This window comes from Manacus candei, unplaced genomic scaffold (assembly GCF_025592945.1).
Source record: "Manacus candei isolate 608988 ecotype Guabito, Panama unplaced genomic scaffold, ASM2559294v1 h1tg000017l, whole genome shotgun sequence".
NCBI classification, from domain to species: Eukaryota; Metazoa; Chordata; class Aves; order Passeriformes; family Pipridae; genus Manacus; species Manacus candei.
Window position 1 is genome coordinate 20,729,088 of NW_026138065.1, and position 16,688 is coordinate 20,745,775.

Here is a 16,688-nt window from a genome sequence, read left to right on the forward strand (position 1 = left end):
AAGTTTCTTGATGCTGATAGGAGTATTAATCTGTAGGGAGTGGAATAAATCCTGATGTGTGGCACCCTTGTAGTGATGTATTGGTCATTCAGAGGCCATTAACTGTAGTAAACTTTTCAATGTGAGGGATGTCCTACCTAAAGAAACAATGTCTGAGCCATCCTTCCTTGTTGCTCTTGCAGTGACAACCTCAGGCTAGTTCAGTAAGGTGCTGAGCATCTTCCAGCTTGTGTGGCAGCTGCCCGAGGGGGCAGCCCTCTGCACATCCCTGTGCCCAGCATGTGTGTGCCTCTCTGCATCTGGGGAGGGCTGGGACTGACACCTTCCTCTCCCTGACCCTGGAGAGTGACTCATCTGTAGCTCTCCTTGGCCATGCTCATGCTAAGCTCCATAAAATGATGAGCAAGATTTTTCCACACATGCCGCAATGCTTTTCACAGCAACAGCTTATGGCTGTATGCTAATTGTTGTCCTCTGCTGGGAAGCTGGTGTGGCTTTTGCCACCAAAGCTATTTTAGTGCAGCTTCTGCATTTTTTTGACAGTCAAAATGAAGATTTCATCTTCGTTGCAATCTGTTTTTCTGCCTGTTTTAGAGCAGACAGCGTGGTGTATTTGTATTTAATAATTTTTGTGGTTTAAACCCTGAGTCAGTGAAGGCCAATTTTTCTGCATGCATCATGCTACTGAATATCTCTGTCACTCCCATCTCCCCTCTCCACTGTCCCTTGTGCATGTACAGCAATAGCAGTGTTGGGTGCTTGCTGGGTGCAAGGGAAAACAACTTTTCATACAGAGGTACAGTTTGGGCTGAGCTGTCACATAGTTACATAGTTACTGGTTGTGGTTATGCTATGTGAAATAGATTTAACATGTCTGAGACCAGAGTGGCTGTTGTGAAGAGCCTCCTGTGGTGATCCCAGTGAAAGGGAATAGATTAGCCATGAGACAAATCCTGCCCTCTAAGACAAAATTGAGGCATGCAGTAGGCTATTACAACCTCTCTTGTGCTGCTTTTATGGATACTTCAGGCCACTCTGGTCAGTCCAGCTCTTCTGACCACAGTAAATTCTCTAAATATGTTTTGCTTTACTGTCTGTCGCTGTCCAGTTTTGTCCAGTATAGAAAAATCATAACTGTAATGCCTAGAAGTCTTGAAAGTGCCTGTGTGTGCATGGAAAAGGCAAATTATGCATGAAATGTATAGTGCTGCTGTGTTTGAACAATGCAATCTGTAGGTGGCTAAAGGGCTAACTAAATTGCAGGCATAATGAAAGCTCTGTGGTATTTAGTATATGTTCTGTCAGCATTAAGCAGTCACCTTGTAAATATATGTTAATTTTGAAGGAGTAACTGACCTTTTTAATATTAATTGAAATGTCTCATGTTTAGAGGTTGGTGCTATCCTAGAAGAGACAGAAGCCTGTGACTGGTGGAGCCTGGGTGCCATTCTTTTTGAACTCCTCACTGGGAAGGTAAGGCTGGGGGCTAGTTACTTAATAAAACTGACTTCTTGGCCAGTAGTTTCTCACAAGTGGTATGCCCAGTTATGGTTCCCTTGCTTGTCTCTCTCATGTGTTTTGCCAACTTGAGTACTCTCAATTTACTTAGTCTTGAGACCAAAGAAACAGGACATGCTCAAGCTTCAGTAGAACAGCTTGGTAAAGCCTTATCAAACTCAAGACTGAAAAAAGAACCTAAACCATGCTGCCCTCTTAACCACAGTGAAATCAAAGTTCTCTAACATTCCACCTGTACTTCTACAAAAATTTTGCTCTACTAGTTTCAGTATTATTTCCTGGGACTGCGCAGAAGCCATATGTTGCTGTTAGACATTAATTCAGTATTTTGACACAAGGATTGCTCAGCCAAATCAAACCGGAGATTGGTTTGCAGTTCTGAACAAAGAAGCAAAGTCCACCAAATTCCCAGACTCTTCAAGTTTGAGAAATAGAACAGAAGCTCTAAGACGTAAATGTTCTACAGCTGTATCTGCAGGACATAAGTGCCTGTAGACATTCCTCCCCAAATCAGTACCTCATGCTAGGAAGCACTGAAATTTCAGCTGTTTGCATGTATACTAGGAGATAATCCAACACTACAGTTTTTAAATTAATAGTTGTGTTTGCCTGTTTTGATTTTTTTTTCCCTTATTTTCCTTTTCTTCTCCAGTCTCTGGTTGAGTGCCATCCATCAGGAATAAATACTCACACTTCTTTGAGTATACCAGACCATGTATCGAAGGAAGCCAGATCACTGATTCAGCAAGTAAGTGAGGGGAAAATTTGTTTTCTATATGTACACGTGTAGATGGGACAAATACTTACCTACCTGAGTTGGTCTGGTGAAGTAAATGTAGAAAGAGAAAGCTGCTGGTAGGAACGTGGATGGCTCTTTTGTCAGGGCTGATGAATTTTGCCCAGTTGTCTTGTTGCATCTGGAAACGTTTGACTTCTCCTGCCTGTGGTGTGTCTGTAGAAAACTAGAGTGCTTTGCCATTTCTTCAAAGAACAAGCTTGGCAAATGCTGAGTGCTTTGGAAACACCTGCTGGTGATGCATGAGCATTTTAGAAGTTCTGCCCTAAATGCTTGTGGAAATATTTGTCATGAATTAATCTAAAAAGTTTTTATACCAATTCAGAAAGACAACTCAAAGTACTATGAAACCTGTAACACACTGATTAGAAGTTATGACCTTGGCGCGGTTGAAAATCTGTAGCTGTTCTCCAGGAAACCTTCTGGATGCCATTTGTTAGGAAAAGTACTGTGAATACAATGACTTCTGTAGTGAGAAGGTAACTGGTAGGTTGGATGAAAGGCAGAGTAGAAATCTGTAAAATATAGACAAGCTTCCAGACTGATACACCATTTTCAGCCTACTGGAAATAGTATTGTCTGATGGTTTTAGTTTACTCTTAGTTAGGTATTCATGGCTGAACTTCCAGTACAGGGTCTTGAAATTCAGGTAGTATGATCTTCCTTCTAGTTAATTTTGATGTAACTGTGAGGAAGTGGTGTCTAGATCTGACCTGTTCCACTTGAGAAGAATAAGTGATACATGTGAACTGTGCTGCTTGGCTTTGAAGAATATATTGCTAGTTGATGCATAAATAATGACAACACTTAGATGAAGTTTTTAACAGAACAGAGTGGCAAAAGTAGTTCTTGAGGAAAACGAAGGAAAGAGATTTTGAAAATTCAGTGAGTCAAAAGACCCAGTGACAGATAGATTTCTGTGCCATTACTGTGAAATGATTAGTGGAAATGGAACTAGATGTTTGGATGCCACCTATTTTGACTAGGTGACATGAAGTCACTGAAGGTGAAAGCATGTGTCTGTGTGTTTCTGGCAAAGGTAGAAAGGGAAATGACTGAAGAAAAATCCCATTTTTATGTAATCTGCATTTATGTTGTTAGATGGTAGCAAATTGTTACCCTTACCCACAGGTGCTATAGAACACAAATGGCTGAGGGAAAGCAAAACAACACTTAATGAAGGGAATTCTTCCCATTAAGATGAGAAGACAAATGAAGTTGTCCCGTTCATGTTTCCCTGCCAGTGTAGGATTGTTTTTCACGGTAGACTAATGTATTGCCTATTATCACATATGCCAAAGAGTGTCTCTTTTGCCACTTGTGGTTTAAGTAGCAAATGTACTTCTGCCACTCGCAGCTATGTTACAAGGCCAATTTTTTCTCCCCAGTGCCTGTTAGGTCAAGCTGTCTAGTGTAGGGTGGTGACTTATCTGGGGGAGGTTTGGCTGTATGAAGCAGTAAATCACATTTTTGTTGTGTGACTATCCAAGGAAGCTGCCATTCATTGTTGAGGAAGCCTTGTCAGGAAAAGGAAGAGAGCTCTCTTGGCATGGATAGCAATTTGTCATTGTGACTTTCCTTCCCCCCACTGCCAAGGGTAAACAGGTCAAAACATCACAGAATAACTCTCCAGAATCAATGTTCAGCTATACAAAAAATTGAGTCAGGAGTTGTCTCCTGCTGTGGCTTCCAGTCCAGGTGACTTAATTGTAAACACCTTCTTCATTTAGCCAGTGTCTAAGAAAACAGAGATCTCTTTATTTCTGGTGAAAGATGAGGTTTTGGGCATTTCTTAATGTTTGTTTGGTATTTTGCACCCAATATTTTTTTCAGGCACCATCAGGTTTTTCTACCAACAACATATGCAACGTGACTTTTCAATAGTTGCAGTTTGTGTTGCACTTGTTTTCTAAGATTAAAGTTCTGCTGGAAGGACAAACTCCAGAAAATAAGTGACCATGCTTACTTTCCCTGTGCTGGTGCTTCTTGCATTTCAGCAGAAGGCAGAGGCACCCTGGCTGCATCTGTGTGTGTGTGCTGGCTTGTGGGAGATACTGGAGCAGCACCATTCGCTGTCAGCAAGTTACCTTTACTATGTGACATTATGACTGCAAATAACTGAGCCATCTTAAAATGTGAAAATTCCTATGTTTATGGATGTAGGCTCTCTTAGATGTTGACTGCATCAAGATATGAATACACCTTTTTCCAAGTGACAACTGGGAGAAGTTACCCTAATAGCTGTTGCAAGAAAGAAATCGTGCCTTTGTACTGGCTGTAATTGAATAGAGTATAAACAGTTCTCTAAAGCTGCAAAATATTTTTGTGTGCCTTTATTAGTCTCTTTGGAGTTTATCTTTGCATTCCCTTTTATATGGATTGGTATCTTTAAACAGATGTAAATATTGTGATTTCCTTTTCACATGAATTCAGCATGTGATGTACAACTAAAAAGCAAACGAGGTGCTGAATTTCAGGAAATTTCCATTAAACCATTACACTGTTTTGTTTCTTTCACTGGGGTTTTGATTTTTCAGTTTTAGGCCATTTGTAGGACTCTCTAAAACTTTTTTTTTTTTTTTTTTTTTTTTTAGGAAATAGATGGACTGGCTATGTTATCCTGATATTTTAGTACCAACTCACAGTTTATGAAATGGAAAGTTACAGACCACTATCCCCGATGTAGCCAGAACGCAGTGGTGTGAGCAAAGGTTAACATGAACAAACGCAGTGTCCAGAGTTCTACTGATGCAGGCTCAGGCTGCTGCTGTCTCTTTTTTAAATGAGGTTACACTTAAAATGAAGTCCCAGTGTGCAGTGCTTTGGGGAATTGCATGCTGTGATCAGTAGTCTCTGAAGACTGTAACACTGAGACTCAAGGAAAGGAGAGTCTTCTTCCTTTTACTTGATTTTAGGAATTTCAAGTATGCTTTTGCACTCTTGAAAGTAATTCATAGAGCAGGAAAACAGTAGGATGTCCCTTACCTTAGACCTTTCTGGAACTTTTAAGCAGTTGTTTTTTGTTCTTACTCACTGAATCATATATATGTTTCTTTTATATCAAGCTTTTGCAGTTTAATCCTGCGGAGCGTCTTGGTGCTGGCGTTGCTGGTGTTGAAGACATCAAATCTCATCCATTTTTTGCCCTTATAGAATGGGCAGATCTGCAGAGATGAGAGACACGTGCCCTCTGAACAAACTCAGGTCAACTGGACAAGTTTCTCTGGCACAGGAGCACCCTTACTTGCTTCCTTTGGATGTCTCAAACCATTTGGATGTGGTGGCTAAAGGATGCTGGAGCAATTGGGCCAAAAGTGAACACTTTTAACAGGAATCACTGGTTGTACAGGGTGCTGACTTATTTTTATGACAACTGGTTGCTATGTGTGTGTAAGTCCTTTCATCAAAGGGAGGTTTGTGAGGCAACTCCTGGGCAGCATGTTTAGCACTGCCAGCTTGTTCAGCTGAGTAGAAACAGGAATGTCCTCCTGATGGTTTGTCTAATGTTGGAAGTGTCTACAGACTGTGCCAGTTGAAAGTATTTTTTTATAGTGTCAATAGACCATTTCCCTATGCTAAGTGCAGCTCTTTGGGAGGGTGGAGAAAGAAGAAACAAATAATTTATTAATGGTATATGCTAAATAAAATACTAATATGCTTTATGCAAAAGTTGACATTAAAAATAATATATCCATTAAAAATTAAGAAAGCTGTTGCATAATACTGTGGAATGTGTCTTGAAATAGCATATCATTTCCCACTCTGGAAGGAGCATATAAAAGGCAAATAATGCTGTCAGATGTTGTACTTTGTTGGCTGGCTATGTCTTTTAAAACTCTTGACTCTGTTGTATTTGATGAGCTACCTATAAAGTCACTACAGAAAGGGAAATCTCTTCCTCAGCCGGATAAACACTGCTTTAGCACTCTCATAAGGAGCAAGAAAACGTAACACTAAATAAATGTATAGATAAAAAAGGAAAAAACTCTTCTCTCATCACTGCAGCCACTGCTTTATCACTTAATGAACTTTACTTCCTCTAAGTGTCCTATTTTTAGCTGATACTTCAGGAAAAAACCTTTCTGCTCATGTTCTTGTGCTTGAGGAAGCTTCTGAACTCCCCTGTTTGTTTGTTAATAGTCTTAATAAATCAGAGAAAGCCTTCACCCACTCTGCTGCTTGAACAGGAAGAAGCCTGGGATTTGCTCATGCCAAATGACTAAGTGACATCTCTGAGCAAACCCTAGTGGGTAAGACTTGGGCATGAGCCAATTAGCTGACCTGTTTGTTTGTTAGAAAGGTCTGGAGAATGGGAGAAGAATACAGGACATGCAGAATATTTTGCTGAGCACTGCTGTTACTGCTAAGCAGCCATGCTTGCATGGGTTCCCGATGTACTGCAATACCTGTACAGATTATGGATCTGTGGGTTTTTTCCTAAATGTTCCCTTTGCTCACGCTCTTTTTTTTTTCTCTTTTTCTTCTCCCCAGCTTTATCCGGAGAACAAAGGGCAAATTCCTTTGGGAAAGTGAGGTGACAGCAATGATTATTGAATTTACAACTCAAAAAAAAAAAAAGTATCCCTCCATTTGTATTTTAGCAGTGTATTTTATGGGCACTCCCAAAAGTGCATCTGCACAATCTCCATCTGTTAGACACCAGTCGGTGTATTCAAATAAAGTGGAAAAGGAAAATGCTTCACTTAAACAAAGGAAATCTGGAAACTTTTTTTTTTCCTTTTTAAATTATTCCACTCCCCTCTTTTTTCTTTTTCTTTTTTTTTGTCTTCCCTTTCTTGTGATCGCTAGGCCAGCAGAGGGGCTGTCACAACACTGCAGGTTGTAACCAGGTCACTAGTATCACTGCCTACGGAGTGCTGTCCAAGATTACATCACTTTCAGAAACTGTGTTTCAACCTACCACCCTCTGGCTTCATAACAGGAACTCCCTCAGGTGAGCCACAGGAACAACTTCCTGCGCCCATCGGGTCGGAAATCTCTAATGCAGAGACCAAGCTGATCCGGAGCTTCCTTCCAGCACTGCCCTGGCTGTGACTTTGGAGAGGGCTCACTGCTCAAGGGAAGCCTCCCTCCATTTAACCACCTGACTCCATCCCTGAGCCTCTCTAACCTAACCACTAGATAATGTTGTTGCCCGTGTTGATCTGTCCCATTGCATATACCTGGTGATAACTGTAAAAAAAAAAAGTATTTTCCATGTTCCTTTGAAATGCTCCCTTGTTCAGGTTGTGCCTGTGTGCCGGTTGCAAGCAAAGGCAGGATAAGACAGCGCAGGAGCACGAGCTGGTTTCTGTGAGCAGCAGAAGGAAAACCCTGTTCTAGCAGAAACCAGACAACCAATCACTCTCACTGCAAAGCATTCAGTTTAATTAATGACACCAAAATATTCTTTTTCAAGTATGTTAGCAGTGAGGAAATCTAGACCCCAGAGAGTGGAAGGATTAGGACACTTGGCAAGATGACTTGCCAGAAATGAACATTTGAGATGCTACAGGTTTCTGTAACGTTACCAATGACTCAGCTAATGGTTTCGTCAAGGGAAGCACAGTCTTGAGTTTATTGCACAAAAACAATCCTGCCTCTTATCTTTGTTTTTTTTCTTTGAACATGCATTATGTTGTATTAGTGTTTACATGTATTCCTTTAATAAACAAAACCTTTCAAGCCTAATTCAGACTTTGCATTTCTGAATTTTATGTTTAGTTCTTGAAGACTCACCTTCTTATCTGATCAATGCTTTTTGCCCTTGGCTTTAATGACTTGAAATGTCCTAGATACATTCTTTTTGGTGCCTCTTCTGAAGCCCTGTGATGCACATCTCCATTTGGCTGACCATCCATTCCCACTTCCTTCTGTTACACCTAATGACTAATAGCAAAACAAATCAGTGCCTTTTTGTTCACAGGAATTAGTGATGGTTTATGTAAAACACAGTAAAATAAACCTGTAGATTTATTTACCTATTCTCCTGTTGGTATTCAGCTAAGGCAGATGACACGCTTAGGGCGTCTCGAAATGGTAATTCATTGCACCCAGTTGAACCACTCTGTAATGTTCTTTTGTCCTACTAGGAAAAACTGGGAGACAAAATATTTGAAGGCTTCCACTGGGTGGAATTGCTGTGAGGTGAGGCAAGGAACCTGCCCAGACTCACAGAAGAAATTGCATTTCATGAAATGCAAGGGGCATAACTTTGAATGGCTATATTCGCAGCTTCTGTGCTTGTAGCAGCGCTCCTATATCTCCTGTTGAAAATCACCTCGCAGACAGCAGTCACTGTCACGCTGACTCTCCGCACACCTTTGGGATGCTGAGTTGGCAGGGTTACCCTCGCTGGAACATCCACCCGGCTCCTCTCTCCAGTGCTAAACCTGTTCCTTGGTGTGTCCCTGCGGCGAAGGGCACTGGGATGAAGAAGGCTGGGGAGGTCAGCCCTCTCTAAATGAAGCACTCAGCATAACAAGGTACAGGGAAGTGTGAAGTAAACCACTATGGGATTTTTTTTTTTTTATTTTAGTGTGGTGTCATTTGTTTTCTCAAGGACACTGAGTAGGAAGCTGGAGAAACAGAAACTTCCTCTCTGGTGAGATTTATGGTAGGGATTTTAGCAATAAAATGAAAAAGTACATTTGTTGATTTCTTTGGGTTTGTGCTTTCTGTGAGGGCTTTGCTGTGAGCTGAGCGCTGTGGCTCGGGGCTGCTGCCTGGCCACACGCTCCGTGTGAGCCTGCGACTGGTCTGTCTGGGTCTGAACACCCCAATGTCCTCATCCAGTCAGCAGCATCTGCGGCTGCAGAGCACCTCTCCCAGCTGGCCCTCAGCTCTGTGCATCTTCTGAGCTGTAGGTAGCTTTCAAATCAGAGCTCCATGGGTTTTTGCAGACTCCAAGATGTTTGGTGGACAGGATTTCTTTGCCTGCAGCAGCGCCCTGTTAAGTGCAGCCCAGTCCCCCACCTCAGCAGCTTGTTATGTCAGGGCTGCCTGGTCTCGCTGCATGGTGTCTTTGGGGTACTGTTGGAGATGCTGCCGGAGAGGCATTTTGTGTGGCTTTGGCCATGCTCCTGCCCAGCAGACTCCTGCCTGGTGTGGTGGGCCAGACCTCCCATGGGCTCTCTCTCTGCAGCGGCATGTGGCACCACGCACGTTAATGGTCATTGTTTAGTGTATGCCCACCAATAAATGGTAGGCTGGGGCTTAGTGAGGACCAGACCAGACCTGGGGCTTTGGCCATCCCGAATGCTTGAGGACTTTCTGTGTAGTTGCACCTCTGGGGCTGGACTGTATGCGGGTGCTGCAGGAGGACAAGTGCCTTGACAAGGTCACCCAGCTGGGGCACAGCTTCTGCTTAGGTGAAGGGGCGAGGGGGTGAGATGGGGGAGCGAGGGACTGGGCCAAGCAGCTGCGGAGGCCTGGCAGCCACAGCGAGGGTGTAGGATGTGCATGAGGGGCTGAGGCAGCCCCCAGGACAGGGTGCCTTGTGTGGCTCCAGCTGCTGTTTGGGAAGGGGTGGCAGAGCCAACTCCCAGAGGGGGAATGGGACTTGTATAAAAGGTGCCGAGCAGCTGCTGCTGGCAGCAGTGGTTTGGACTGGCAGCACATGGCTGTCTGCTGCGCCGCGGGGCCGGTGGAGGGCTGGTTGCTTCCTGAGCCATCTGCGTGAGCAGAGCTGTGGAGCCCTGGCCCAAAGGTTGCAGTGTCCTAAAGAAAATCTCAACTTCTGAGGGGCAAAGCGATGGAAGTGATCCCACTGTCTGCTAGGGCCGTGCGGTGAAATCTCCTGCACCCCTGCTGCTGGGCAGAGGAGGCTAATCAGGGTGCAGCAGAGAGGACACTCCAGACTCCTGGCAGCGGGTGACAGCTTGATGTGCTGCCCCAACAGGACCTCACTGTCTCTTGGCAGAGCAGAGGCTCTCCTTCTCCAAAGACAGCTCTGTCTCTGTCTTCTTGGCCCAGGGACCCATCAGGAGGGATTAGAGCTGCTGCCAGATGACTGCAGTGGTACTGTGAGGCACGGGAGGGCTGGGGAAGTGTGCAAGGCTGGGCAGTGGGGAATTGCTGTCCTCTTGGGAAGGCTGCAGGTGGTTACCTTGATACTTTTTTGTTGAGATCCTAAAGTTGGCAAGTTTGGGAGAACTCCTTCTGGGGGCTATAAAGCTAGACCAGCCAGTTGGCAAGTGGTAGAGCTGGATGAAGATGGACTAGCCAAGGAAAGAACAGATGTTGTTGAGGTCAGTGATCTCTTAGCCTTGCTCACCTCTTTATGCTTTGCCTTGGAGGCAAGAGACATTTTGCCTTGGTACAACCTCACTTCTGCCAGTTTCTCCCATCCCCCTCCATAGCTGAGCTATTTATTTCCAGGATATTTTCTAGCTTTGCCCAGCTGTCTTCATCCATGTCCTGTGTTACATCCTTCAGCCTTGGTCAGAGATTTTCTTGCCCTTTCTGTGCTTTTGATTCTGAAATGTTGCCCCAAAATACTGGGACACAGGAGTAGATTATTAGATACAGCTGTTGTCCCCACATAGTGATGAAAGCAGAGAGAGGATTACTCCCACAAAATGAAAGCACAGGGATTGTAAAAGCGTTAGGAAATTGGTTATCCCAGCAGCTTGTGAGTAATGGGAGTTTTATGGCACCTTGCACAGTGGTGGGATAACGAGGAAGGAGCCTCCATGAGAGGGACCAGTGCTGCACCATGATTTAGAGCATGATGCTGGCCAGCTATGCTCCACTTGGGGTCTTGCTTGTGCTCTGTGGTCTGACATTTGCCAGCTCATAATCTTGCTTTACGAACCAGGCATGGAGAGGAGGTACTTCAGCAGTGTGGATCATGAGCCAAGTGGCATATATCCTTTCTCCAGATTTGAAAATTTGCTACTCTGCTGCCTTGGTCTCCTTCCTTTCCAGCTTCATGCCTGCCTTGGCCTCAGAGAACTCCTCTGCGATCAGCCCCTGGTCTCTCATGGTGTTCTGCCTGGCCCAGCAAACCAGGCAGGATGAAGTAAGTTCCCATGAGAAGGACCTTAGCTGCTCTGGCTTCTTGCAGGTCCCTCATCAGGTGCTCTGTGATACTGCAGAGTCTTGAGTTAATCACCTTTCTAGGGTAAAATAACTGCGCAGTGTGAAGTTCCAGTCCCATTAACATCACTGTGAGTTTTCACATTGGCTTTGCTGGAGTCAGGAGCTTACCCTTCAATTACAGAAAGAAGCCAATTTCATGGAAACGGGTCTAGGGAACTTGTTTGCTTTCCTACGTTGAGTGTTCCCATGTAGTTTTAGCCTTCGTGTTAGTGAAATAAGCTGTTCTCTTTCTTTGGTCTTTTGTTCTGATTTTTTTTGTGTGTGGTGGTTGTTTTTTCTTTGTTTTTTTGGTTTTTTGTTTGTGTGTTTTTGGGGGGTGGTGGTGTGTGTTGTGTTGTTTTATTTTATTTGCTATTCTGGTGGGTGCAGTTAATATGGCTGTCCTGTTACTGTCCCTGGCTGGACTGAGGTCTGCAATTCTTCTCCCTCAGCCCTTGCTGTGCCGCTGGTGGACTGTGTGAGCCTCCCTGGAAAACAGGGAGGGCATTTTGCAAAGTGGCAGGGATGGGAAGAGTTAGTTAGCGCCTGCTCTGCGTTTTAAGGCTGAGAAGTCTTTGATGAGCAGCGTTGCACATGCCCCGTTAGAGTGACTGGAGCGCAGAGGGCTGAGAAAGGCAGGCATCTGGTTTCCTCATTATTTCTTTTCATAAATAATCCCTTGTCCTTGCACCCTGGACTCTGACAGCATTTAGAATGTGCTGGGTGGGTTTTTTTTTCTTCTCCTCTCCAAAACTTATTCATTTGGAGAGGGATGAAACAATAGGTTTTTGTCTAAATCTTTACCAGCGAAATTGTCAGGAGAGATTTCCGCCCCCCTCTCCCGTCTATCTTCCTTTTGTCTCCTTCAGTCGTCGGGGTCAGGATTCGCCGCCAAACGGAGACTGCAGTTGCTTTTCCAGGCCCCAGATGCCAATATGTGGCAGCATCTGGCTGGTTGGCAGGCGCCGGGGCAGTGGTGCTGGCTGTGCCACTGCCTGTCATGCGGCGGCGGCAGCGCTTGGTGGGCGCCCTGCTTCTTTGAGAATATGGTCCTAACCAAGAAAATGGATAATAATTAAATCTCCTAAAGGAGGTGAATTATCGGGTAGAGTGACTACTGTTGGAAGCCGTGCCGACTCCTGGCCCTGGGTTTTATTTTGTCCTCTTCAGCAGGATCTTGTGCAACCTCACCTTCTTGTGCTGTGAGCGTTTCAGGTGCCTTAAGGCATGGAGCTCCTTGAAAGAGAAATACAAATCACTAAAAATGTAGAGATAAAACCCTCTCCTTAGAGGCCATGTGTTTGGCATGGGAAACACATGATAACAGCTTGCTTTAGAAAGGTGACATTTCCACTGAAGGCTGAATAATAAAAAATGCATTAGACTTTTGTAATGAAGACAGCTTCTGGGACCGGGGAATCTACTGCTTCCTTGAAATATATGCGTGGGAGCTCTCCGTGGCCCTAATGGGTGTCACATGTGGCTCTGGCTACATTAATGTTGCAAGCTCTATTAAAAGGGATTGTCAGTAGCCCATCACGTGCTGTGAATCAAAGCTGTCTTTCCCTAACTTTGTTTTAGCTCAGGCTTGTAGGCTGACTTGCCCAGGGTTAAGTCACTTTTAATATTAAGATGGACAGAAAAGACTCTAATATGTGGTTGTTGCTTCCCCCCCCCACGCCCCCCTTTTAATTCAGAGCTTGCTGGTGAAGGACTCTGGAGGGATGGGGAAGGAGGAGACAGCCAGGCAGTTTAAAGATGCCTCTGAGGGTCATGTTGAGTCTGTGCTATTATGTTCCAGCGAGGAGAATAGCTTTATTGACAGACAGCTGTTTGACTCCTGCAGCCGTACAGTATTTGCTGCAGAGCTGCATAAATACCAAGCCCATGTTGACAAATTCCTCGTCAGTGCAAGATAGTTAAACCTGCTTGTTTAATCATTTGTGTGCTCTTACCTCTGCTGCTCTGAAAAGAATGAGCTGCTGTTTTACAATACAACACATGAGAAACCTTTAAATGCTTAGAGCTGTTTCACGTGAAGGTTTCAGGGTGTCTTTTTATTCTAACCCTCTTGGAAATAGATTACTCTATTTTTTTATTATGGTCAATTAGATTTTCTTTTTTTCTCTAAAAGGTGTGTAATTTTTGGCTTTCAAATAAAAAATCTGGCAGGCTGGTTTTACAATAGAGGTAGCAGCTCTCTTGGCGGACCTTAGGTCCTGTCTGGGAGGTGACACCAGCACTGGCACAGGCCCTATAGGAGTCCCACACCTTGGTTTACAGCATGTGTGTGAAGGCACGTGAGGATGTGTGTTTTGGTTTGGCTTTTCTGGCACGGGGGTATGGAACCTGTGCTACTGGTTGCCTCCTGTCCGTAGCTCAGAGGGTGACTTTTTGACCTCCCTCCCATTTCACAATAATATCCACCTTCATACTAGCATACTATCTTGTCACATTGTTGGCCTCATCTCTGGAAATGTAGTATCTAAAATTAAAGATTCGTTTCCGTTTTGGAAATTTTGAGTTGACCTTTGTCACTTAAATAAGCAGAGTGGTGTAAGTCAGGGCTTCTGCCACACAGTCAATGGGAAAAAAGAGAGATGCCTTTTGAGATTTTCTTCAGACCCTCTTTACAGTGTGGCACCTCTGTGGTCTTTTCAAAATGTTTCTGGTGTGTGAGTAATTTTCTAATCAAAGGTTATGTTATTGAGAGGTGACCAAAAGAGAAGGTCTCACTGAAAGGGGAACCTATTCTTCAGCTGGGCAAAAGATTTAAACTGTCAAGTTGGTTTCTAGAGAGATCAGTCACTGTATGTTTATGTGGCTGTGAAGGAGATGTACACTTCTTTCAGGATCACAAATAAAGCTGTGGATGCTTGAAGTGGTCGGCAACAGGCAAGCTGTCTGTCCTATGGCTATAACTACAGATAGAGCTGAATCTGATGGTGCTGCCAGTTTTTGAGACTTTTTATCAGTTTCCTAGTAAGTGCAGGGGAAGCCAATATTGTCTGACATTTTCATTTTTTAGGTACTGGTGTTGGTGCAAGACATTAGTTATAATGGGATTTACACTTGTGTGATGACACTTGTATCCTATGGAAGGACATTTAACCTGGCCATCTATTTTTGATGAGGCTGCAGAGATCAGCATACAGAAGAAGTAAGGTTTCCATTGATTTCAGAGAATACAGATACCTTTTTTGCATTGATTTAACTAAAAAAACCAGCATAAACATAGTCTTATGAGTATGGCATAACTTTGCCTGTTGGCCAGACCAGGCAGCTTCACTCGAAGCATTAGGAGCCTGGACAGCTCCTACATTACTTCCAAGGGAATACCACCTCCTCCTCCTCCTCCTCCTCTCTCCATATGTATGTTTCCTGGGGAGTTTCTGTTTATAACCAGCTAATTGATTGAATGTTGTTTTTATCTTTTACGTGACAGTAGTTTTGACTCTCATTTATTTTTCGGTCTTTTTCCAAGGGGACTTGGTTCTCACTTGTCTCCTAGCCACCAAAAGGGTGGTTTGCTGCAGAAATGTTGGCTTTCATTCCATACACGTTTAAAAAAAGCATGTTCCCTTCTTTTTAGTATATCCCTATAACTTATATATCGAGGCTCAAGAGCTGTACAAGTTTATTTGGCTATTAAAGTATTTCTAGAGGAATGAGAGATATTTTAAAAAATCCCAGCACCTTGAAAATAGTTAAGAGCTGTGGAAGAAACAGAAACACTTTCAGCTTAGGGCATAAGCCAACCTTCAGCCATAGGCCTTTTTAAACAAAAAATTTCCTTCTGTCTTTCATATTTCATCATTATAAAAGACTAACTGCAGTGATCTGACATATTTGGTTGAATTTGGAGTCCACCTTCAGAGCTGGGTCCATAGAGCTTCCAGAAGATGGCTGAAAGAAGCTCAGGTTTCTTCAGGTTTCCACCTTTGAACCCTGCTGTCGGTATTATGACTGTTGTTACCATTGTTTTTTTAAACAGGATTTTTGGATAGAGGCTAACTTTTTTCATGGTATAAAACCCAAAGCACAAATGATTCCTACTAGTAGTGGGGCCAGTGTTGTCCCCATTCCAACCAAATATGAATTGGACCAACTGATGAAGGACACCAAAACAAGAGTCTGATGGATAAGAGAACAAATCCTGTTCTGTGTTCAGAGAGAGACCAATATTTTGTCTTTACATTATGGTCTTGTACAACGCATCTGCAAGCCTGAAGGGAGGAATATCCTTAGAGACCTGACAGTTCAAATAGCCTCACATCAGAGAGCCTGAAGAAATGGGGCTGAAGCCACAATGTTTGGTACTATTGATCATGCTGGGATTGAGCTCTTCAGTCTCTCTTTATGTACCAGGTGCTTCCCAGCCCAGTGCCATGCTCATCCTGGTAAGAAAGATGTAGATGATTTATATCTACAACAACCTTCTCCCTTGTTTTTCTTGTTCCTGAATGATGAAAACCCCATGTGCTGGTGTCCAGGTGTCGCTGCGGTGGGAGTCCCAGAGGATGACGTACAGCAGATCTACCCTGAGCACTGGGCACCTCTGCTGCCAGGAAGTCTGAGAGGTTTTCTAGCATGGGATGTGACAGGGCTCTTTTGCAGTCACCGTGGAGAGAGCGTTTTCCTTGGATGTGTGCAGGTCATTTGTTGTGAAGCAAGCTGTATTCCTGATGTGCCTCTGTATGCACAAAGCTTATTTATTATGGCCCTTAATCAGAGCTGGGTCAAATCCATCTAAGGAAAACGTAAGTGTGTTACAATGGTTTTTGTAGTAATTAGAATTGTAACTCCTTCTATGAAGTTTTGATTAAACAGAATTAAATGTCACAATGCTGTGAGAAATAGCCATTATAAACAATACTCAAACCAGGTAAAAGCCGTTAAAGGAATTTCGTGTGGAGTGGTCAAATTTCAGTGCAAACACAAAGGGTCACCTTGTGACACTTGGCTCCTGTATTCTGCTCATAAGCATCCTAGAGTATTTGCTTTGCTCTCTCTGTCTTTTTCCTCCTCTGTTCCCCTGTCCATATATCAGTGTCGGGGAGTTCAGACATCACAAGGACCGGTGGTTTTTTTCATTATTTTTGTAGAGCCTAATGTGGAATTTTGCATGAGCAACACTCCTTCCTGTCGGTACTTGGAAACTCTTTTGTGTTACGTCCGTCCTTTCTCTGAAGTAATCGCTCAACTATTTCTAGCAATAAAATATTCCTCTGTAGCCCCATCAGATATGTTAGAAAGATTAGTGTGAGATCTGAAGGCCCTGTCCAGCTAAGTT

General features: G+C 43.7%; 1 protein-coding gene across 6 annotated transcripts in view; it reads left to right on the plus strand.

Annotated features, from left to right (window-relative positions):
* RPS6KC1 (ribosomal protein S6 kinase C1) overlaps nucleotides 1-8,005 on the plus strand; it is an 87,532-nt gene extending 79,527 nt beyond the window's left edge. For 5 of the 6 annotated variants that reach the window (XM_051783940.1, XM_051783943.1, XM_051783944.1 and 2 more), the window contains 3 exons: nucleotides 1,391-1,473; nucleotides 2,171-2,266; nucleotides 5,380-8,005. In XM_051783940.1, the coding sequence (XP_051639900.1) occupies nucleotides 1,391-1,473; nucleotides 2,171-2,266; nucleotides 5,380-5,490 (290 nt within the window). In that variant the 3' untranslated portion in view covers nucleotides 5,491-8,005. The remainder of the gene's footprint in view (nucleotides 1-1,390; nucleotides 1,474-2,170; nucleotides 2,267-5,379) is intronic. The other variant, XM_051783941.1, reaches the window with a different exon arrangement.
* The last annotated feature ends 8,683 nt before the right edge of the window (nucleotides 8,006-16,688 follow it).